General features: G+C 40.3%; 1 protein-coding gene across 1 annotated transcript in view; it reads left to right on the top strand.

Moving 5' to 3' along the window:
• Positions 1-24692, top strand: part of LOC121509783 (whirlin-like) — a 162474-nt gene that overhangs the window by 100807 nt on the left and 36975 nt on the right. The window contains exons 4-5 of the mRNA XM_041787444.1: positions 9319-9587; positions 13410-13446. Coding sequence (XP_041643378.1) covers positions 9319-9587; positions 13410-13446 — 306 coding nt within the window. The remainder of the gene's footprint in view (positions 1-9318; positions 9588-13409; positions 13447-24692) is intronic.

Here is a 24692-nt window from a genome sequence, read left to right as displayed (position 1 = left end):
GATCTCACCAACATTTTCTACCCATTTTTGCCACTTGTTGTTGCCACGTAATATGTACTTTACATACGTATATGGCTACATATAACTCATTTTAACTTTATTTTTGATACTTTAAACTCATTTTTGCCACATTTTTCCCATTTTGCTACTTCTTTTTGCCCCTTGTAACCAAGTTTTGCTGTTATCTGCCCAATTTTGCAGCTCTTACTCCAATTAAGTTCCAATCAATCCACAGGAAAGTTAGCAGATGTGTGTTCTTGCTGAAAGCGCGACATTGCCTGGTTTTGAAAGTAGGTTTACATAGGCAGCAGCTCTCCTACAGTAGTAAACTATCAGCCCATTCTGACTTACTTTCACCTGGGTTTCACATTTCAAAGCTCCAAAGACTCACTGAGCATGGAGTAGACGTCTAAAGGATGTGTGTGCAGCCTAAATGCCCTCTCGAGCTGGTTCTTTCTCCACTGAAACAACAACTCTCTCCAAAATAAAAGTGCCTTAAAATCATTCATGGCTTGGGTGGCTAATGAGGTGGACTGGCTAACATCCAGGGTGGGCGAGCCCCCTGTTCTGCAGATGGCAGCAGCAGATCAGATAGGCTAGCAGAGGCTAGCAGTTCATTAGCCTTTATAACCACTTTACAGCATATGCACAGTGGCTGTCTCAGCTTTAGACACTGAAGTAATAATAACAGGGGATTGGTTCTGCAGATCAGCTACAAAAAGCTTTAATTCTGATCTACTGATCACATATTTTGAATGACAATAATGACTGATCAATGAAGGAATCTCGACTGATCCTAAAGACAGGAGACTACTGGAACTGACTTTAAAGCTCTACTCCCTGTGTGTTTATAAACTACCCACGTATCTAATGCTAGGTCCTGATCTTTGATCACCACCAGTCCCTCTCCTTCTGGAGGTGGAGACAGGTTTGTGTGTCATGTCTGATGCTCTGGCCTCCGTCTTATACAACCAACCAAGCCGAGTGAGCTTCTCTCTCCACAAAGAGACCATCAGAGCAGGAAGAAAGGAAATACTGGAGTGAGATTAGACAGATTTGAGTCAATATTGGGCCTGTCTCAGCAGTGGCTTACAGCCAGATAGAACATACTCTGACAGAAGCACATTCATACTAGTAGCCACTGTGTTCTTCTGTCGATTGTGAGCGAGGCTCAAAAATTACAGGCTACTGTCTGAATGACAAAGAGGGTCTGTTTGAAAGTCCTCCTATATCCTGGATCAATCTTTTCAGTTTTAGTCACAAAGCTCCTTTATGCCGTGTAGCAGTCAGCGTTTTGATCCAGAGAGCATCAGAAATGATCGATCCAAAATGTTTAACATTTGTGTCTTCACTTGATGGCTGAGACGACAAAGTTAGACTTTTTCTTTTCAAAATCTGCATCATTGCTATGAGCTATGAGCTATGAGGAATATTCAATGGATTTTACTTTGAAAAGACTCATTTGGGAATGCCATATATATCCTTCCCTGGTATGGGAAAAGATGTCCGTTGTAGATGTGTAGGTTTATGTCCAGCAACTGCAACCTCAGGAGACACATTATAATGGTTGGTGAGGCAGAAGACCAATAAAATTTGCTGAAATTGCCAGTCCATATCCTCCTTTGATACGTCAGGATGAGTCCATAATTGTTGTCTTTCTCCCTTCTTATCAAAGCCAAAGGCCTGTAGCAGCACATAAAGTTCGACTAAACTTCTGCAGTAATCGTACACATGTGGAGTAGATCATTTGATGACTGTTGCCTCTAAAGACTTTCAGTGTGTTATTGGGTTTCATTGGCAGACCATGTGACTAAAGCTGACATGCTCAGGAGAGCAGGGATGGGAAGGTTTCAGTTACTGGACACAGGAGCAGCACTTGTTCTTCTTTGGGCAGCTGGCGAAAAGGTTGAGAACCACTGTTTTAGACTACCAAGCCAGTCTTAATGCTTCAGCACACCGTGATGCTTTGGACAATGCTATGCTTTAAACTTTGTGGCAACAGTTTGGGGAATGCCCTTTTTTATTCCAACATGACTGTGGCCCAGGGCACAAAGCTAGGACTATAAAGACAAGGTTTGATGAGTTTGATGTAAAAGAACTTGACTAGCCTGCACAGAGCCCTGACCTAAACCCCATCGAGCACCTTTGGGATAACCTAGAACAGTGGTTTTAAAACTTTTTTTGCCCAAGGCACACCAAAGGTTAAGCCAAAATCTCAAGGCACACCATATCTAACTCTATACGAAATAGACTTTTTAAATAATGTTGCAGTGAAGGTGACCTTTAAGGGGAGATAAAGGGGAGAGCTTTCTGGGGCGCAGCCAACTGGGGGATCGTGGAGAAACTTGCCAAAAAGTGGCAAAACAAAGTCAGAAATAGCCGAAATTGGTAAAAAAAAAAAAGTGGCCAAACAATAGGTTCAAATCAGCAAGAACCTGTTGAAAGTGTCAAAATAGTGGCAAAATGGGTTACAAGTAACCTAAAAACCTGAGATGTTGTTAAACAGTGGTAAAAATGGGTTAAAAGTGATAAAGAAGGGCAAAATTGGGCAAGAAAGTGGTCAAACAAAGGCAAAAGTGGGTGAAAATTGTCAAAAATGTGGCAAAAATGGGTTGAAAGTGGCAAAAAAGGTGGCAAAATAGACTCTAAGTGGTAGAAAAGTGGCAATAAAGAGGTAAAAAATGCGTTAAAAGTGATGAAGAAGGAGTAGAAATGGCCAAAAGTGCCAAAAAGGTTGCAAAAATGGGTTAAATGTGGCAAAATGTTTAAAAAAAAATTGGTTGAAAGTGGTAAAAAGAAGTGGCTAAAAAGGCAGCAAAATGGTTTAAGCTGTCAAAAGAACCAATCCAATCAACCCTTAATTAGCTTGCCGTGCTTTTCAGCTCTAAATGAGGTAACTGTTAGCCAGGATCCAACTCACACTGATGTCATCAATAAATCACAACTGGGGAGGGTCAATTCTCTGGGTTTTTTCCAGCCAGATCTGTGGGCAGGCCTGGTTACAGTAGGCTGCTTGCCATGAAGCCGTAGTGATAATGTATGGTTGCACAAGTTCCCAAGGCACACCTAGACTTGCCTCAAGGCACACTAGTGTGCCCTGTCACACCATTTGAGAACCACTGACCTCGAACATAGATTGTGAGCCAGGCCTTCTCATCCAGCATCAGTGGGTCAACATGAATAGAAGTCCTGCTGTGTAAATTTATTTTGTGGAGAAGATTTTTTGGAGTTGAGCAGTTCCAGCACTGACATAAGGAGTCTAAATGAGTTCAGCTTGAGTTGGCTAAAGACAGTCAGTGGTCCACAGAATGAATGCTGCTGTTTAATGTCTAATTGGTCGTGTTTGTAAGGACTGACATGGAGGAGGATGCAGATGGATGCAGGAAAACTCAAGGGACTGCTGAAAGCGGCAGAAAAACAGCTTCCACTCTATCACGGTGGGAAGAGTCGAAGCAGAAATTACTTATTGACTTCTCTTCTTCTCACCTCCCTGCACTTTCATGATTATGTAAAGCAGATGCAGCATGAGCCCAGGGAGGATAAGAGAACCCCTCATTTGCATATGCTGCACATAAAAACAGCCTATAGGGGCTCAAAACACTGTCCTTTTACCCTGTGTGGCTAAAATAGCCTTCTGTGCTGACACAATTATTAACAACCAGTACAGCTGAAATCATACTGAATAGATAAACCTCTTAGACAGCTCGCCATTTTCATTTGACAGCTAGGACAGAGTCAATGCAACATCTTCACCAGGAGCTGCAGGTCCTCACCCTCTTACTTCCCACTGTAGTGATTTACAGTCGAAGTTTATTGATCATTCACAATGAAGTGTGAAATGAAGTGTGTGCACAGAGAGCTGGAGATGCAGCGTATTCGTCCTCTTTAGGAGGAGAGGGCACACTGCTATTTTCAGCAGCACAGGCAGATTGTTAGCGTGTAGATTGTTACTTAGAGAAAGTCCATTTAAGTGTTAAAGAAACATGCCATGATCAGAACTATCGTCTAAAATAAACCTCACCTGCCTTTTCTAATTTTAACCAGGGATTTTTGCACTTGAAAGCGTCTCCAAATGCTTTTCTTTTCATGCAGGCATTTGTTGTTTGTTCAAACACTATCTGACAAGGGTCCTCTTGTGACTGTGCAAATATGACTGTCCTCTCAAACACCTACACACGACGTGTAGCGTGAGCGTGCATGCTGCAGCTTCACTTCTCCTCTGTGTCGGCACAGTAAGAATTCAGGCCACAGGCTATATGAAAGGAGTGGACGCTAACATCAGTCTAAATAAAGGAAAGTTGGGCTCTGAGTCTACTGGACGTGTAAAAAAAGCCTCAACAAGGGATCAGAGGGGGAGTAGAACTGTACAAATAAAATAAAACTCAGTAATATAAAGATACACTGAACTAAACTTTCCTTCCTCATATGATTCCAGTACCAAGGCGTTATGTATCGGCCGATAACAAGTACTGATCTGATACCAGTGTGAACTTTATGGACTGACTGTGCAGACTAGTAAGGTTTTAGACCTATATTTGACCCAGAACACAGCTCAACAAATACAGTCATAAAGTACAGCATATCTGTGACCCTGAAGTTGTTTTTCTGCTGATTATTAAGTTTTACTTCTAAATATTAAAATAACAATAATACAGAAGGCTGCATCACAGGCTCTCTCTATCTCTCTCCATTATGCTCTATTCAGTGATTACAGAACAGCTTGCTATTGGCTGGAAGACCCTCACAAAGGGAAAACAATATGATGGTTAGCATTTGAATTAGCATTCGAGCTAGCAGTAATAAATGATCATAATCCGATTAAAATGGATAAAAAGATGTTTGCTATGGAGTTCACTGGTGTGGATTTAATCATTAAAGTCCCAAAAAGTCACACGAGTTCCAGGCTCGCTGAAAATGCTGCCGCAAGGAATTCGAAGGCATCAGTATCATCAATGGCAGGCACGACGCCTAGCTTCAAGAGGAAAAACAAGTAAGAGGCAACGATTTATGATTGAAAAGTTATTTCACTTGTGATAAACGTTGTCACTTCTTGTCGTGTATGACAGCGATGGTCTGGAAGGCGTTTTAAACATCACATCCACAGAACTAGAAAAGCACTAGCACTAGAGCGCAGACCTCCGCCATTAGCCCTATCTCCAAATAGTACAGAATCCTTTAAAAAATTCCTGGATCCAGACAGTGATCCAGATTACTCCCAAAATCTAATCAGTTCTTCCTTATTCCATTGCTGACATTTCCTGAAAATTTCATCAAAATCCGTCCACAACTTTTTGAGTTATGTTGCTAACAAACTTACAAACTAACCAACAAACGAACAAACCCACCTGATCACAAAACCTCCTTGGTGGAGGTAAAAACTGTCACACAGCCAACATTCTTTGTTACTGCAGTGGGCCTTTTGGTTCTTCTTTGCTGCTCTAAAAACAGTAGCCCGTGTGTCACGTGCTTTCCAGGAACAAAGAACAATTGATTTCCAGTTTTTAGTGCTAACATTTAGCATGGCTAAACGAAGCAAAATATAAAGCTAAACCAAACAGTATCGGATCGGTGCATAAACTCGCCCATACCAATACCTCAAGTTTTAAACGTATCAGAAGTATTTCCGATACTGGTATTTTAATTGGAACAACCCTGCCCTCATGATGCCTTATTGAAACTGCTCTTGCCTGGCTACACTCTGCCTCTCTCTCTGCAAGCTGCTCTTGCGACCCCCCTCCACCCCAGCTCCTCATTCATTTTGACTTAATCAATGTTATTCTGTTGTCATTGATGCCTGCTCTCCTCTGGGTTTTTGTTGCTCCTTTTCCTGCCTTAGGCTTTCTGCATTGGCATAGAAAGAGCAGAAATGTGTGCGTCCTTCAAGAACGACGCATCAGTAATGGGCGGGGTTTAGCTGTACTACCCGAATGCAATGGCAACCTAGTGGCAGTTTTATCAGAACTGGACCACATATCTGTATGACAGAGAGAGTAAACAACACTTGAAGCTTTTCATGATGGAAAAGATTGAGAGAGTTTGGGTGGGGTCTGCCATCTGTTAGCTTGGATATACAGTGCTTAACAAATTTATTAGACCGCCTGTCATATTTGTCTCAGAGACCATCCAGCATCATGAAGTGCTGTAATGCGGACTCTTTCATTTTCAGTGAGCTCTCCACATTTTACCATTTTGAACAGGAATGAGGGATTTCAAACTGAATTCACCCAAATTTGAGGCGGCTCACTGGGCTTCTCTGAGAAGTCAGAAATGAATCAAGCATAACATTCAACCACTAAAACTCCTTTTTCTGTTCAGGATTGCAAGTAAATAACTATAATTTGACATATTAATCAAGAAATATTAATGTGCTTTACTATTTTTTCAGTTTTTTTTTTTTGTAGATCAGTAAATTTGAAAATTCATGGATAACAATAATAATTCTATTTTAGCATTAAAAATATCATTTGGGTTAAAGAGCTTCTATATATTGGTGTATTAACCATTGCAGAAACATAAAAAAATGATTTTGGTAATTACCAGTGCTGTTAATTTAGGGCAGCTGTGGCATAAACCTTACTTTGGGTGGTGGTCTAATAAATTTGTTAAGCACTGTAGCTGTAGGAAAGTGGCAGTGTAATCAGAACTGGATCTCATTTTCCTTTGAAACAAGAATGAGAAAGACAAAGAGTCACACCGAAAGCTTGAACTGGCAGAAAACATATTTTGCATGTCTCTCAACCGGTCCTTGACATAAGTCTATTCACAGAAGAGCTCCAACATTCATTACTACAGCAGTAGCCTGTCTGTTCAGGAAAGGCGAGCAGAGACTTAGTCTTGTCGCTCTGATTGGACGACACATTCCTCCAATCACCTTCTGAGAAGTTTTTGAAAAGTCCTGCCCTTCCTAAGCGCCTGCTATGGGAGCTTTCCCAAATGAATGTGAAATATATCCATGCAGTAGATATATGAAACAGTCTATCTAAGGTGTCCTAGAACAGCTTCTCTGCCAAACATTAATAACAGAATAAGTGCTAATTAATAACAGCTGATAAATAAATATTTAAAGCCACAAATGATGAGTGGTCCTTAGTGGTCCTATGGAACTGATCCTTATATCAACGATCTGCATCAGTCTGGGGAGCCCTGCATCAGTAATTTGAAGAAAACAAAAGATGTTTGTGTCCTACTTAAAGGAAGCTCAGTGAAGATCCCTATGGACCCACTGGTAATGATGGTGCCAACAGATCAACCATGCAGACTGATGGGCAGCAAGAAGCCAGTATTTTTCAGAGTTACCAAGTGGGAACCAACCTTTGTCGGTGTTATTCAGGCCCCGTCCACGCAGAGATGAATTCAGGGATATACACCAAAGTTTTATGTCTTTTTGGCATTTCATCCACACAGAAACGGCGTTTTGGGAGGCTGTAAATGCTACTTTTTGAAAGCAGGTCTCAGATTGAACAAATCTGTAAACACTTACTATTTCGTTTCTGTGTGGACAGCCAACCACATCTTTCTTGAAACGATTACGTCACACAGAGCGTAGCCCACATACGCCTCATACGCATGTGGAACTAAAACAACAATGGCGGATTACAGGGTTGTGTTCATGCTGCAGAAGCTATTGAGCTTACTGTGGCTTTTAAAGTGAATTCTGATGCTCCTTTACCACTGAGAACAGCACACACCAGATATTCTTAAATCCACCGCAGAGAAGGGTAACTAGGAGAACGTTTTGGGGAGTTTTCTGTAATCTTCTCTGCTCTTTTGGTGCATTTCTTTGGCAGCATTACAGCGCCACGTACAGGCTTGGCGTAGAACTACAGCATTTTCCATCATTTCAGTGGATCCGGGCTTACGTGGACATCTCCTGAAACTTTTTCAAAATGAAACGGAAATATATCTCTTTCGTCTCCATGTGAACAAGGCCTCAGTTAGGTGCACAACACCTCCAGAGGCTGAACAGCGATCCCCAACATCCCAGAGCCACCCCCTCGATGCTAGCATTCACCACTCACCATACAGGGACATCCTTTATTCCACAGTACCTACCACATTAGCATCAGCGTCCAGACTGTGAATGTTTCCTCTGAGGTCACGGTGGCTGACCGCCGTTCTGTTTTCCTCTCTTGCCGTCCGTCATCTCATCGTCTCGTCTCGAAGAAAAGCCAGGATGTCCTCTTTTGTTCGGCTGTCCAAAAGAGGGTAATTAGCTTCAGAGCAGCTTTGTTTATGTGTGTGGCACCCTGCTGACACCTCAACAAGTTAGGAAAGTTAGGATGACCTTGGCATTCACACTTTTTGTTTTATAATACATGGGTGTCCTGAGGCTGGGAGAAAGAAAAGACACTTCACTGTGTTGTAGATTGGGAAGCATGGCACACACAGTGGTGCTTTCAAAACCTCAGGGAGACAACAGAGATAGTCAGAGACTATATGTGATCTTATCTGTCATGCTGCTGTGATAGTGGTGAATCTAGATAAAGCTTTAGCCTGGATTTTTTTTTTATAGACCCATGACAACAAAAGAAACCATGCTTTCCAAGAGTCTCTGTTTATTACACACTGATCCATTTTCCAGAGACTTTAAGACGTGACTGCATAAATACAAGAAAACATGTTTTTAAGGCACTGGCTGTTTAATAAAGATCAATCTTCAACACAAAAACTCCCTCTAAAACCTCCTGAAAACCTCCCTAGACTTCAAATCTACACAAGCACTGGGGTGATATGAATCAAGCCCTTTTCACTCATGCAACCTGGAAAATTCTAGACTTACCTGTTTACTCTCGGCCTTTCCTGGGGGTCTGGTGGGAAAAAACAAAAGGACCCATAGTCTTCCAGTAAAAAGGCAAACTATCACTTCAATATTTTTAAGTTCTGTGGAAAGTGAAAGTAAAATACAGTGTGCTTTTTTACAATCGGAGCACATTTTTGATCTTTTCCATAAAGTATAAAGGGCCTCAGGCTCAGAGCTTTCAGGTCAAAGAGAGAACACCTCCCAGCATCCCACTCAGCAATGAGTCAAGGCTGTTAACACTAACGTATGATAAGCTGATTGAAGATGGTATTATCATTTCCCTTAATGTCAGACTTCAGATTCTCATGCGGATGGACCCCAACCTGGGGCCCGTGCTCCTACAGAGCACGGGCCCCAGGTTGGCCCACTCTCCCTCCGCTATCTGCGAAGGGAGAGTGGGCTCTGTCTGCTCTGAGGCTTTCAGCATTGAATCTGCAAATATTGACTGAAGCAATGAATAAAAAGAAATAAAACCACCGTAACTGAGATTATTTTTAACAAAACCACTCGTGTTTCAGGTGGGCGATCAGATCCTGGAAGTGAACGGCCAGAGCTTTGTTACCATCTCCCACGATGAGGCGGTCCACATCCTGAAGACAGGGCGCCACCTGCTGATGAAGGTGAGGGATGTGGGTCGTCTGCCTCACGCTCGCACCGTGGTCGATGAGACAAAGTGGATCTGCAGTCAGGCCATCGCAGAAACCAACGCTACAGTGAGCCAGGGCTCTGTCACCAACTCCAGTGTGAACACTGGAGTCCAGACCAATGTCAGCGCCTGCAGCTCAAGGTGAGTGGGGCTAACGAGAGCAGAGATGCGTCTGTGTTTGATAAGTAAGCCGGGCTTTTATTTTCAAAGCAGTTGCTTACCAATCTTTCCAGACACTATAAAAAGACAGAATTACTTTCTACATGCTTGGTATGTAAATTTCACCACGGGGCCCCTATTTAAAACTTAAAATAATAATAAAAAATTTTGAAAGTAGAGACGTGCTGCCAAGGCTGCACATAAGGGAAGATAAAGAAGAGAGCTTTCTGAGACCCAGCCTAATGGGGGTCCATGAAGGTCAACAAAATCATGTTCAAATATTAAAGACCCTGTTAACACTCTAGAAATGTTGGAATATGGTTGCTGTAAACATGTGAAAACACTGAGATCTACATGTGACTGAATTCTGACTTTAGACCGATGGAACGTTTTTCACCTCTTTACTGGCTTGGTTTCATGTGGGCGGGGCCAGTTTGTGGGCTTATGATGTCACGAGCCCACAGGAGGGAATGACACCGCCCCTCTAAAACTACAATATAAAATCACAGAGCAGTTAATCTCAGTACAGTGGGTGCAGCTTCAGCTCATTCAACAGACACACCCAGACCATCCTGGAGCAGATTTTACTGCCTCATTTTGCATGGTTTTGGAGCTTTATTTTATAAATTTAGAGGTCTTTTATTTGACTGAAAATTGACCTGGAGGTTCATAACGCAGTGACTTGTCATACAACACACCTAAATACAGATTTATTTAAACTTTACAGGGTCTCTAGTATATCTGTGAGAACTATATTTTTATACAGTACACACATGTAAGGATGCTAGAAAATTAAGTCAAAGACACAGAGACAATTTTAAGGGAAAAAAATTTAATAATTGCAAAAAATGGGTGGAAAGTGGTGAAAAGCGGTTAAAAGTAGATGAAAAAGTGGTGGGTGAGTTAGTAGTGGCAAATAGTTGAAAAAAATTTCAGATTAAGTTGTAAAAAGTAGTTAAAAGTATGAAAAATGGGCCAAAAATTGGCCTAATTGGGTTAAAGAGGCAAAAATTGGCAAAAAATAAAAAAAATTAAAAATAGGTTGAAAATAGCAAAGAGAGCCTGATCAAGAAGTAAAAGGGATTTACAAAGAGCCTAAAATTATTTCAGAGTCAAAAAATGGGATAAAATAGGAAAAAGTGGCAAAAACGATCAGACACTTTTGGTAAGAAGTGGTTAAAAAGTTGTTGAAGAAGAGGCAGAACTAGGTCTGGGCAATTAATTGAAATTTAGATTAAACTGCAACATGTTCTGATGCAATTTTCAAATCGCAGAAGGTGAAACATTTCTTCACCCTGAAATATGTTTCAAAAGTTTAATACATTTTTGAGGCAGAGATTGATCATCAACTGGCAGCCAAAACTTCCTGTCTGGCTCCCACAAGATCCTTAAATTCAGAAAAGCAGGAAAAGAGGATGTTGTGGTTTTAAGAGTATCTTTTGGCTTCAAATGTCTGCAGCTGTTAAATCCAAACCCAAAAACAATGAATATTCAAATAGTCTTAGAATGACTTCACATTTGATCTGTTTTTACAGAAATTCTCTTGTCAGCCTGTAAAGCCACATTATTTAATAACCCTAACCATAGGACTTAGTGTGGTCTCCAAGGTATGCCCTACCCAGCTACCTTGCCATACCTCTAGCCGCTTAGTGGCTTAGAAAATGCGGCATTGTAACATGATGGATGGAAAATGTATTACATTATTACATAATGCAACGTTATTACATAATGCGGCGATACACAGCCATTATTAGTAATTTTTTTTTTTTAAATGTGTTAAAAATGGCAAAAAATGGCCAGATAAGGTGGTGAAAAGGGGTTAGATAGTGTCAAAAATGGGCGATAAGCATCCAATTGGGTTGTGGAGTGGCACAAAGGGACAAAATTTTACAGGAAAAGTGGTGAAAAGAAGTTAAAATGTTTCAAAACATTAGTATAAAAGGAAAAAAGGGGCAAAAGGTATATCAAAAATGGGTTACAAGTGGCAATAATGGTGGAAAAAAATAATGAAAAGTGGAAAAAATAGAGGAAAAGTGGCAAAAACTGATAAAGGAGTGACACAATAGGGATAAGACAGGCAAGAAAAGTGGTTTGTAAGAGTTAAAGAAAAAAGTATCAAAAATGGGTCAAAAGTGGCAAAATGGTGCAAAAAAAGCCACTGGCAAAGCAGTGAAAAGGCAGGAAAGTTGGTTAAAGAGTGATGAAATAAGGAAAAAGTGGCAAAAATGGGTTGAAAGTGGCACAAAATGTTTCAGAAATGGCAGAATGAAGCAGTGAAGTAGTGAAAAATGTGAAACATGAGTTCATAATGGTGCTAAATCACAATTGTTGAGAGCCCATTCTCCAAGATTTTCAGGAGCCCAGTCAATTCTGTGGGCACGCCTGTGTCCTTGTGGTCTATGGCATTATAGATCAGGATAGATCTCACTGGTAATGCCTCAAAATGTGCTGCATTTTGAAAGAAAATACAAATACTAATAAAATAATTTGTTAATCAGAACAAATCTTGATTTAATTTTTCTTTATTTGAAGATCCGGCCCCCAGAGACTCTGTCAGACTAAATCTGGCCCTTGTGCAAATGTACTTAATGACCCCTGCTCTAGGGTGTCCTTCCATTAGACAGATACGTAAAAGGGCTCTACAGGGTGCTCTTTAAGAGGAGAACATTTTAAAGTGTCCTTTCAAGGATCAAAATTTTCTAAGATACTGAATTTTGGTTTTATTAGCTGTAGGCCATAATCATCAAAATTAAAAGAAATAAACTGTTAAAATATATCAGCCTGTGTGTAATGGATCTATATAATATATTAGTTTACTTTTTTGATGATATTCTTATTTATTGAGATGCACCTGTATATTATTCACCGTTATTAAATAAATCTTGTACTGTTGTGAAGCACAGTCTTTAGACCTCACGGTTACAAAGTTGTAGCCCACCCTCATTTTGACAGATCTTCCCTTATAAAAAGTGTTTTTCTCCCTTTTAATCATTGAAATCAGCTCAGCACACCTGCAAAATGCTCTATGATTTTATGTGTTTAAAGTTTATTGAATAGATGCTTTAAGATAAACGTCTTTGTTCTTTACCATTTGATATTTCATAAAGAGAATGAAATCAAACACATTAAATCAGAAAATTCAGTCTTTGTCTGGTGCACCGATGTAAGAAATCTCAAACACCTTTTATTTTTGCTGTGCAAAAAAAATTAAAAGTTTTAAATTTGCATGAATTTGCAGACACAATTTTTTGTTCTCTGCAGCAAATTTCACCCAAAAAAATCATGAAGGCAGTGTGAGGAATCCTGTCGTTCAGTGGCTGTGGACACAAAGACCCTTGATGTTCAAAAGAAAGAAGAAAAAGCCCTGTGTTCTGATTAATTAATTCAAAACTTAATCAGTAACAGCAGAGATGTTGCCTTATGGTTGAGCTGTGATCAGAGTTTCTTCTTATTGTTGCTCCATTACTGAGGGAGGGTCTCTTTAGCGGGGCAGAGACATGAAGGACTGTCTCCCCCCCTCCATCTGTGTCCCAGCTTTAATGGAGCTGACTTTGAGAATTCATAGAGGTCTAAAATTTCTCTGCTGCTGTTTTAGAAATCATACAAGGTGTCTTTGAGCTCCACCTCATTAAACCGGTGTTCCTCCATCCTACCTCAGGGTGGGCCGAGCTTTAATGTGGTTGTTTTTAATTTTCATCGTGCAGAAGAGCTGCTGGAGTGTCGGTGTATTTGTGCCGATGCTTGTGTGTTAAAATGTTGCTCTGATTTCACTTTGTTTTACTACGCTTTTCTTCTTTTCTGCAGACCCTCGTCGGCCAGAGCCACTCCGGTTTTAGGGAAGGTAAGAGCAACAGTCATGCACTGCTTCCTTCTGCAAACACATCAACATTCAAGACACAGAGACTGTTCTCTCCAAAGCGCCGGCTCATTTCAGGAATGTCATATTTGGTGTAAAAGATGGGTGTTTTTATGTTCCCTCTTATTTATAGAAATTTACTTCTTCTACATTTCCCAGTAAATTTAAACAGCTGCTTTAGATCATTCTGGCTTCAGTAATTCTAAAATAAATCCACATTCTTTTCTTCATAGAATTAGATCAAGAAGATAAATTAGATATGGAATTTAAATTTTACCCTGTCCCTGTCTGAACGTCAGATTGTTTGATGTCGTCTAATCATTCTTGTTTTTATTTTTTTTTATTGAAATAAAATCCAGTTTAAATCAAAGACTTAGACGCCATTGGCACAAGCATAGACTCCTCCAAGGGAGCTGGAAAAGTCAGTTCTGCTAGACTAAACCAGAGGAGGAGGAAAAAGCCTAAAAGGCAGCTATGAGAAGGCTAAGCATGAGAGAATGCAAGAAGGAGGAAGCCTGAGTGGGTATTTGGCATTTGTAGTTTTGGGACAACTTTGGTACATGCTTTTGTCATGTTCAAATTTTCAAACAGAATTTGCCCAACTGTCTCTTTATCACTGAAGACCATTTCTGCTCTCATTCTAATTCTGAGTCGTTGATCATTTCCAATGATTTGTTCGATTTGTTGAATGTTTTCAGAAGTTTTTGCATGGGCACCCAGAACGTTTATGGTCTTGGACAGCCTCTCTGTCTTCATTAAACCTATTGTGCAATTCAAACACACGTGCGCATGCACATGCAGTTTTCTCTATACACCTTAATGTACGAGAGAAATAGGGGCGTAGCTAGAGATTCTGGGCCCAGCAGAAAGAATGTAACTCAAGGCCACCCTTAACCAGCTAGCTGTTACATATATCTATGCATTTAAATGTATTTTTGAACTATAAATTCCCCATATATGAGAAATATTTTTACAATGGTTGAATTAAATTTACTTCCATTATTTCACAGTGCTTGACTTTACCATTTGGGCATTTTTAAGGAAGGAGCATGGCCCCAAGTGTTGTATTTTACTCTTTTTTTCAGTCTCTTGATAGATTCATTCAGTTGGCTTTGATTTAATAATGACTCTAATTACTAAGAAAAATTAGATAAATACACACTTTTCATTGCAGACACCCCCCAAGGGCCCTTCCCTGCTGTGGGCCCAGGTAATCATACACATGTTTATTTCCTTTATGTGCATTGGAGCAACACACAAAAACCTGAAGAAAAAAGACAAAATCGACATAATTTTACATAAAACTCAAAAAATGGGCCAGACAAAATTATTGGCACCCTTTTAAAACTGTGGGTAAATCATTTTATTTCAAGCGTGTGATGCTCATTTAAACTCACCTGTGGCAGTAACAGGTGCTGACAATCTAGAAATCACACCTGAAGCCAGATAGAATGTATAAAAGTTGACTCAACCTTTGTGTTGTGTGCCTGTGTGTGTCGCGCCAAGCATCAAGAAGAGAAAGAAGAGCCTAGAATTATCTGAGGATGTAGGAAGCAAAATTGTGGAAAAATATGAAAAAACCTCAAGGTTTCAAGACCATTTCCAGAGATCTTGACATTCCTTTGTCCACTGTGCGTAATATAATCAGGAAGTTTATAACCCATGGAACTGTGGCTAATCTCCCTGGACGTGGATGGAAGAGAAAAATGTACAAAAGAATGCAACGAAGGATAGTTGGAATGGTGAATAAACATCCTCAGTCAACTTCCACACAAATTCAGGCTGTCCTGCAGACTCAGGGTGCAAAAGTGTCAGCATATGTAGTAATCTGAATGAGATGAAGCGCTATGGAAGGAGACCGAGGAGAACCTCACTGCTGACAAAGAGACATCAAAAAGCCAGACTGGAGTTTGCAAAAATGTATCTGAGTAAGCCTCAATCCTTCTGGGAGAACATTTTGTGGACAGATGAGACTAAGATAGAGCTTTTTGGTAAAGCAGGTCATTCTACTGTTTACAGAAAATGGAATAAGGCCTGCAAAGAAAAGAACGCAGTACCTACAGTCAAACATGCTGGAGGTTCAAAGATGATTTGGGTTTTTTTTGCTGCCTCTGGCACTGGGTGCCTTGACTGTGTGCATGGAATCATGAAATCTGGAGACTATCACAAGATTTTGGGCCGCAATGTAGGGCCTAGTGTCAGAAAGCTGGGTCTGCGTCAGAGGTCATGGGTGTTCCAGCAGGAAGATGACCCGAAACATACCTCAAAAAGCACCAAGAAATGGTTGGAGACAAAGCGCTGGAGAGTTCTGAAGTGGCCAGCAATGAGTCCGGATCTAAATCCCATTGAATGCCCATGGAGAGATCTCAGAACTGCTGTTGCAAGAAGGCACCCTTCAAATCTGAGAGACCTGGAGCAGTTTGCAAAAGAAGAGTGGTCCAAAATTCCAGTTGAGAGGTGTAAGAAGCTTGTCGATTGTTTTAGGAAGCGATTGTTTCAGTTACTTTTTCTCAAGGGTGTGCATCCAAATATTAGGTTGAGGGTGCCAACAATTTTGTCCTGCCCATTTTTCGAGTTTTGTGTAAAATTATGTCAATTTTGTCTTTTTTCTTTGGATTTTTTTGTGTTGTTCCAATGCACATAAATGAGATAAACACGTGTATACCAAAAAAATTTGTAATTGCAACAATATCTGGGAGAAATTGTGTATTTTCTGGAAAAATTCCAGGGGTGCCAATACTTTCATCCATGACTGTATGTCAGAATGGGCTCTTTCACCATTCTTGTACATACGATGACTTTTTGTATGCTTTTCATGCCAAACTACATTAAACAGGTGCCCTTTTATTATTTTGATCTCTGCCATCAGAGTCCTCCACTGACTCATCACACATATTTGGTTGGACCCGGCTCAGACATGGCCCTGTCTAAACCACATCCAGTCTTTTTAAACCAATTAATCTTTGTGCAAAGAGAAAATATTCAGGACACGATGTGATTTTTATTCAAATGGACACAAGGGTAAGGCTCTGACTGAAGTTTTGACATGGTTCAGTTGGTTGTTCCCAGACTTTCACACAGGTTGTTTTTATGCACACAGATCCCAGCAGCCCCTCTGCTCCAACAATGAATCCCTGCTGTTCTATCATCGCCCTGTGAGGCTGTGGGGACACATTTTTATAAATACACTGTTGTCAGTCCAGTCATGTGCAGATATTAACATGTTTTTGTTGTGAATTAATGTCACGTTGTCGTCTGAGCCTGTTCTGCTCTGGTTGTTTGTTGCTGGGCTTATCCTCTAAAATGCATTTGTATTGGTTGTTATGGAGCCAGACATAAATCCGACTGAGCATCACAAACTTTGTAGTAGGAAAATATTTGCATGAGGGCTTTAGGGATTTCAAACTTACATCTTTTTTGTTTTTTATTCTGTTTAAAGGAAACAAAACTGTTTAATAAAACCAAAATGCTGCCATCACATTTCTCTGCTCAGCTCATGGTTGGTTCAGCGTTTTGTAGACTTTGTGTAGAAACTCTGCAGCAAGGACAAAAAGTTATGATGGAGAGAAGAACAAACTTTTATTTTACATTATTTTTTATATTTTATTTTATTTTATTTTATTTTATATCATTTCATTCTATTTTATTTATTTCAAACATGTTTCCTATGATTTTAAACTGACTGGACCAAATTCTCTACAGAGTGCTGATGTACAGTAAAATGATCAGCATCACTTATGCCTTATAAGGAAAGAAACATAATACATATTAAGCTACAACCCCAATCCCAAAAAAGTCAGGGCGCTGTGTAAAATGTAAATATTAACAGTATATAATGATTTTTAAATCTTATAAATCCATGTTTTATTCACAATAGAACATAAATCACATTTCAGATGTGGAAACTTAGGCATTTTACAATTTCATGAAAAATTTTACTAATTAGGATAGTTGGCAACTGGTCAGAAACGTGACTGAGTATAAATGGAGCATTTTAGAGAAGGCGTAGTCTCTCAGGAGTAAAGATGTGTAGGTTCAACTATCTGTGAGAAACTGAAACTGACTCAAATTGTGGAAAATTTTCAGAAAAATGTTCCATTATACCATCAAAGAATTCAGAGAATCTGGAGAAATCTCTATGAGCAAGGGACAAGGCTGAAAGTCAGTATTGGATGCAGGTGATCTTGGGGTCCTCAGGTGGCACTGCATAAAAACCAGGCATGATACTGTGCTGGAGAACCACTGCATTGGCTCATAAACACTTCCAGAAATCAGCGTCTGTCAATACAGTGGGCTGTGCAATCCTTAATAAAGCTAAAGTCATATGTGAGCACAATCAAGAAATGGCACCGTCTTCCCAGACCAAAGCTCATTTGAAGTGTCCTGAGGTAAAATGGAAAACTGTTCTGTGGTCAGATGAATCACAATTTGAGATTTTTTGAAACCATAAATGCCATGTCCTGTGGACTTCAAGGGAGAGGGACCATCCAGCTTTTTTTTAGCGCACAGCTCAAAAGTCTGCATCTCTGATGTATGGGGGTGCATTAGTGCCTGTGGGGTAGGAGGGGTGACCAGATCTCAGCTTACCAGATGTAGGACAGAAACTATGTTTATGTGGGCACATATGGGATACCAATGCATTGAGGTAGTCTGAAATTACTTTAGAAAATGAACATTTCTATTCTGCCCCTTAGCTCATATCATTTCTATGCTTTGCCATCAGATTGATTTAGTAGCACAAGACTTTTACCCACTGTGCATTTGAGTCTTATTTGGGTTTAGCAGGAATGTGTCCATCGACTGGAAAGCCTTCGTTTGAGTTCACCGTGTGAAACAGAAAAATAACTCAACCTTTAACCTGCCATGTCCCAGTTTGATTGACATGATCACATGGCATCCCACCCCCCAATGACAGGCAGCCCTCGCTGCTTTCTCCACACAACTATTCGATGAAATCCAGATTTTAAAATGTGCACTTGAAACTGGAGCCTTTCAATTACAGTGCAGGACAGCATCTTAATTTGCAGGATGGGTGAAAAGTAATGAAAATGCAGGACTATCCCACACAAAGCGGGACATCTGGTCACCCTAGGCATGGACCGTCAATACTGAAAAGTATGAAGAAGCTCTAGAGCAAAATATGCTCCTATCCAGACAACGTCTCTTTCAGGGAAGACCTTGCATATTTCAGGAAGAGGATGCTAAACCACATACCACATCCATCACAACAGCATGGCTTCACAGGAGATGAGTCCAGGTGCTGAACCAGCCTGCCTCAATCCACACCTTTCTCCTATATCAGACCTTTGGAGCATTATGAAATGAAAAACCAAAGACAGTGGAGCAGCTAGAATCCTACACTAGACAAGAATGAGACAACATTCCTCTCCCAAAAGTCCAAGCAACTGGTTTCCTCACTTCCCAGACATTTACAGACTGTAGTTAATTAAAGAGGGGAGTCTAAACAATGGTAAACATGGCCCTGTTCCAACTTTTTTGAGATGTGTTGCTGCCATAAAATTCAATTTGAGCTTATATTTTTCTTAATGAAATGGTAAAGTGTCTCAGTTTCAACATCCGGTATGCTGTTTATGTTTTATTGTGAATAAAGTGTGAGTTTATGAGATTTGAATTCTGTATCCATTGAAATTGTACACAGCTATTATCCTTATGATCAAAAATTTATTCTTTGCTGGTCTTCTTTGTGGGAAAATACAAATGTTATGCCTCTATACTACATCTCTATTGTATCATCTTCCTCACTCCCCCTCCCTCCTCCCTGGTGTTGTCCCTTTTGTTAAACGATCCCTACCGACACTGTAAACAGCTGAGCTACATGCTAATATGTGCACAAAGACAACAGCAGCATCAAAGGCTCTGCAGTGATGAGCCTCTGAAATGCTTCTGTGCCCCAGGCAGCTCCTTCTTAATGAGTTCTGTAATTTAAGATCGGATGGGTGGCCATGTTGATTTAATGCATGTCCAACAAGCGTTTGAGCTGCCGCTGGGTAAGCATTAATGAATGAGGGAGACTGTAAGAGGAGGAAGGCTGCTCAGACAGCTGAATGGCTTCTGAGGATAGGATGTGTTGTATTCGGGGCTCGTTTCATCGTGACTCAAACAGGAGGGTTATCATACAGCAGCTTGTTAGCGCAGGCAGCGTGCTGGATATTAATTAGGCCCCAGCCTCAGCTGTGTGATTGGTTAGGACATGACTGCTGACAGGACAGCATTTAGAGGACATTTCTGTCTCTCTGACACAACTCCTCCTGTCTAAACATCCTAACTCATCTGAGGTGAACAACTACGGCCGGGATAACAGTGAGAATGCCTGAGGGTAAAATTAGCCCTTTTATGGGCTCATATTGACCTCCCTGCCCTCTGTGCATTGTGTATGTATGTCTGCTGTCAACTGAAAATACCCATAAACCCCTGCAGGAGCCCATAAGAAGTCCTGAATTTGCTGTAACCGTTTACTGCACAGCTTGCTGTTTGATTCTTAAAGGGGGGAGTAAGGTCTGCTTTACAAATGTCAAAGGTAATCTTTATGTTAAAGTCAGGCCGGCCCACAGAAGAGACTGAGCCCTGAAGGCCAAGTAAGGAGGCCCTTCTTAACAGACTCAACTGATATCAGTATCATAGCAGTGCTGGACTTGTTTTCATCACTGTGGCTGCAGGGAGATGCTGATGTGATTTACTAAAGTGTGCTGAAAGAAATACTAAAACATGCAACGTATCGCCTCTAAAAGAATGATATGCTAATCATGGTTCTGGGGTTTTCCACAATGCTAGTAATCTTGACAGCCCTAATAAAAAAAATGTTCAAAACAGAAATGTTCAGTGCTTTCATCCTGTCACATGACTACTGATTTCATGTCAGTAGGTTGAAGTGTCATCTCATTTCTTGGGTAAAGATTTCACCACCACCTCTTGTATCTCTGTTTCAAGGTTGAAGGGAGCATCAAAAATAAGGGGTCAAAGTTAGAAACGGTCATTATAAAGCACACAGCCAGAAAGCTGCCACAAGTGCTGAAGGTGATTGGCAATTTATTGATGAGTATTAAAAAAGAAAAAAAATGTATATAAACCATTCCAGCCCCAAAGTGTATTGGTCCACAAAGAAGATAAGCCAAATGACCAGTCCGGACCTGTTCACACTAGATTTGAAGGTAAAGATCTGGTCATGTCCATTAAAACATGTTTCCTCTGTGCTCCCCTCCCTCTCTTTGTTTCCTCATGTCTCTCTGGTGGGACGCAGGCCTGCCCAAAGAGCTAGCTGGGCCCCTGAAAAACCCAGTGAAAGGGCCCTCCACAATTGAAATTTTTGATAGTGTGTGGATCAGTAGCATCGGTATTCGAACTCTGGCTAACAGTTACCTCATTTAGGAGATGAAAAGTGTATCAAACTACTATTGGGTCTGATGTTGAAATTCTTTAATCTTAAGACTTTTTAACACCTTTTCACCACTTATTTCAACCATTCTGCCACTTTTAAGCTAGTTTTTACCTTTCACACCTTTTTGTTACTTGTAATCCATTTTCACATTTTTTTGCCACCTAAAATCAAATTTTGTCACTTTTTAATAACTTTAAATTCCCATTTTAATCACCTTTTCTTTGCAACTGTCAACACAGTTAGTAGTTATGAAAATATTAACTATTTTTTTTGCCACTTCCTGACACTTTTATCCTGATTTCGCAGATTTTTTTTCCACGATTCCATTTTTTTGTCACAAATTTCCAATTTGAATTTTTTCCCATTCTGCCACATTCTTGGCCCATCTTTGCCACTTTAAGCCTGTTTTAGCCTTTTTTGTGACTGTTATCCTGTTTTCACCATGTTTTGCCACTTTCGTCCATTTTCTCATTTTTTGACTTTAAACAAAGTTTTCCTACTTTTTATCCACTTTTGACCCCCCCCCCCCCAAACTTTTTACCAATTTTCACCACTTTTGACACCTTTATTCCACTTATAACTAATTTTTGCCACCTACTGACAATTTTGTCCTGATTTAGTCAACTTTTTTCTACTTTGTCATTACTTTTTGCCACTTTGAACCCATTGTTGTTATATTTTGTAAATTTTAGCCAATTTTTGCTCATTTTTATCATTTTCTGCCTATTTTCAAGCCACTTTTAAAGAAACGCTTTTGACCCATTTTTCCTACTTGTCACCCATTATCACCCGCTTTTTTGCAACTTTAAACCTTTTTGTCACTTTGCCACTCAACCCATTTCAACCCATTTTCACCACTTTAAACTCATTTATGCCACGTATTGGAATTTCTCTCCTTATTTGCCAATGTTTCCACTTTCTTTTTCATGACTTTTTTTTGCCACTTTAGACCCACTTTTTGCCACAGATTTCCAATTTCAGCCCATTTTGCCCATTGTTTGCCTTCTATGCCCATTCTCCCTTTTTTTGCAACTCCAAGATTTGCCCCTTTTAAAAAACCTCTTATAACCCATTTTCCCTACTTTTTACCCATTTTGCAACATTTCTAATAATTATCCATTAAAGGGGACATATTTGAGCCTTTTAAGACACATTCATTTTGGTCTCAGAGGTCTTAAAACATGCCTGTGAAATTTGTTGCTGAAAAAACACTCCAGTATTGGATTTTTGTTGTGTCAGCCCTGCTCAGAACGAGCTGTTTCTGTGTTTGTGGCTTTAAATATTACTGAGCTGCCTGACTCCGCCCCTCTCAGGAAATGGATGTGGCTTAATGGATGTGGCTCTCCTGATCCTCCGCTCAGCAGCCAGACCAGGAGAGGAGGGCAGAACTTGTCCTCGTGGGGTGGGCCAACTTAACCTGAGGGCGGGGCTTACTCCCCACTTGACATGATGAGGGAAAATCACATATCACATATTTTTGTTAGAAAAGCCTGAAAAAGTTATTTTTACATAATATGTCTCCTTTAAAGTATTAGAGTTTCTGGGTTTTGTTTTGTTTTTTTGGCATCTTGATGTCTGACATTACTTCCCTAATGGCTTCAGCTTACGTTCCACATTGTTCTCATGACCTGAAAAAACTTCATTCTGTTTTATGAAAATGGGTTTACATTTTGTAAACTGCTGTATTGTCCTACAACGATGATAAATTCATGATTGTAACTCTGATAAGAGTGATTATTACTCAGGTTAAAGTTAAAATATGGTAGTTACAGCCTTACTTTACAATGGATCATGATTTTGCTGACCCCCTGCTTGGCAGGGCCTCAGAAATCTCACCCCTATGTCCCCTCTTATGGACAGCCTCGGAGAGAGGGATGCAACTTGGGAGACAGGATGTACCCAGTCGGCTCTGTAGAGGGTAAAACCTATATGTGTTCAGAGATTATCCTCTAAAATAAAAATCTCATGATAGTTAAACATAGTGATAATAGTGTGCACCCCGTTAACAATGTTTTGGAGGGCTTGTTGCAACTGGAAGTCTGATCTTTACCCTGTTTGTACTGATTGAGTGAAGACGCTGAATGTAGCGCTGGCTGGGCTAACTTAATACATGATTAGATTGAATTTAAAACATAAAGGTCAGAAAGAATAAATTATATTACACAGAAAACAATGGCTGGAAACATGTTTACCAAAGGTACAAAGTCTCCTGAGAGAATTGTCCTCTTCCTCTTTGTGTCTTTATTAACTTAGCACAAGTAAGGACATTTGTGTTTGGCAGACTATTTCTTTGTTGTTACAATGCGTCTTGAAAACAAATCTTATACTTCTGGAAAGTCTTTTATTCCCCTTGTAAATGGTGCCACATTTGTAAGGAACGTGCATTTGCAGAGCTGAGTATGAGGGTTGCACCCATGAAAATTTACCAAATCTTCTCTGCCAAACAGCTTATTCTGCTGATGTTACTGCAAGCTGGCGTTCCACAAAACCAAATAGCTGCATTATCTGGAGTGACCCCTAGCACCATCTCCAGACTGAAGGCCAAGATCCATACAACAGGGGATGTCAGAGAAAGGCCACGAAGTGGGTGTCCCATGAAGACGACACCCCAAGAAGACCATTTTCTCACCATGTAAGCACTTAGGAAGTGTAGGGTGTCTTCTACGGATTTGCAGTCAAAGTTTGCAGAACAATACTGGTGGCTCTCTGCTAAGACAATCTGGAACAGACTGCATGCAGCCAATCTCAAGTCTCATAGCACTTCCAAGAGGTCTGCCGTGACTGCCCTTCACTGTCAGGCCCGTTGTGCCGGTGTCGGCAACCGTGAATTGGAAAGTGAACACGTGACCAGTGACCAGCATGAGCAATCAATGGCAGAATAAGCTGTTTGGCTGTGGCAGAGAAGATTTGCCACATTTTTCATGGGTGCAACCCACATACTCAGCTCTGCTGCTCATCCCACAAATGCATCTTTCTTACTAGTGTGGCACCATTTAAAAGAGAAATAAACAGGGTTTCCAGCAGTATAAGATTTATTACCAAGAAGCATTGTAACAAGAGAAATAATCCACCAAACACAAACTTCACAAACTTCCCTACTTGTTGTGCTCAGTTTATACAGCTGCTTATTTTTGATAGCCACATAATGCTGCAAACATTAACAAAACTGCTATAAACTTGAAAGACTGAAGGTGTTTAATTTGGCAGCAGCTACTGCCCTCCCCTGTAAAAACAATCAGAGCTCTGTTGGAGAGATTTAAGAGTTTATTTCCTTTGACCCTGAGCTTTAAAGGTTCCTCTTTTATTACATCGATGCACATAAAGCCAATCATTTAACCTGACAGAGGAGATTCAAGGTTAAACTCAATATTCAACTATTGATTTATCACTCCAACAAATTGCAGCCTGAGCTCCCAGTTATCACTCAGTTGTCTTCATCATTTTCTCTCAGCCTTCACTTTTTTAATTCTAAAACAGAGAAAAGCTATTCTTTAATGGTTTTCTCACTCTCATTTGTTGTCTTGTCTGAATTGAGCTTTATCATCGGCAGCGCATTGTTGATGCAGAGGCTCTTCAATTCCCATTCCCTCCACGTTATGAACAATTTATTTGTTTTGCTCTGACATGGGTAAATCTTTGTGGGAGGCAGAAATATTTCCCAGCAGCTCGTAGGGTCCCATTTTCTCTCCTTATTTAATACAAAGGTTTAACAGTGGGAATAAAACCACAGGACCTCGCTGAAACTCCGTCAGCCTCCAAACAGCAAGGAGTTGTTTCCAGAAGGAGAGCTGCTCATGAAGATAACAATGATGAAGCCTTAAAGGCAAATAAGTTC

This window comes from Cheilinus undulatus, linkage group 5 (genome assembly GCF_018320785.1).
Source record: "Cheilinus undulatus linkage group 5, ASM1832078v1, whole genome shotgun sequence".
Taxonomy (NCBI): Eukaryota; Metazoa; Chordata; class Actinopteri; order Labriformes; family Labridae; genus Cheilinus; species Cheilinus undulatus.
This window is presented reverse-complemented; position numbering and strand designations above follow the sequence as displayed.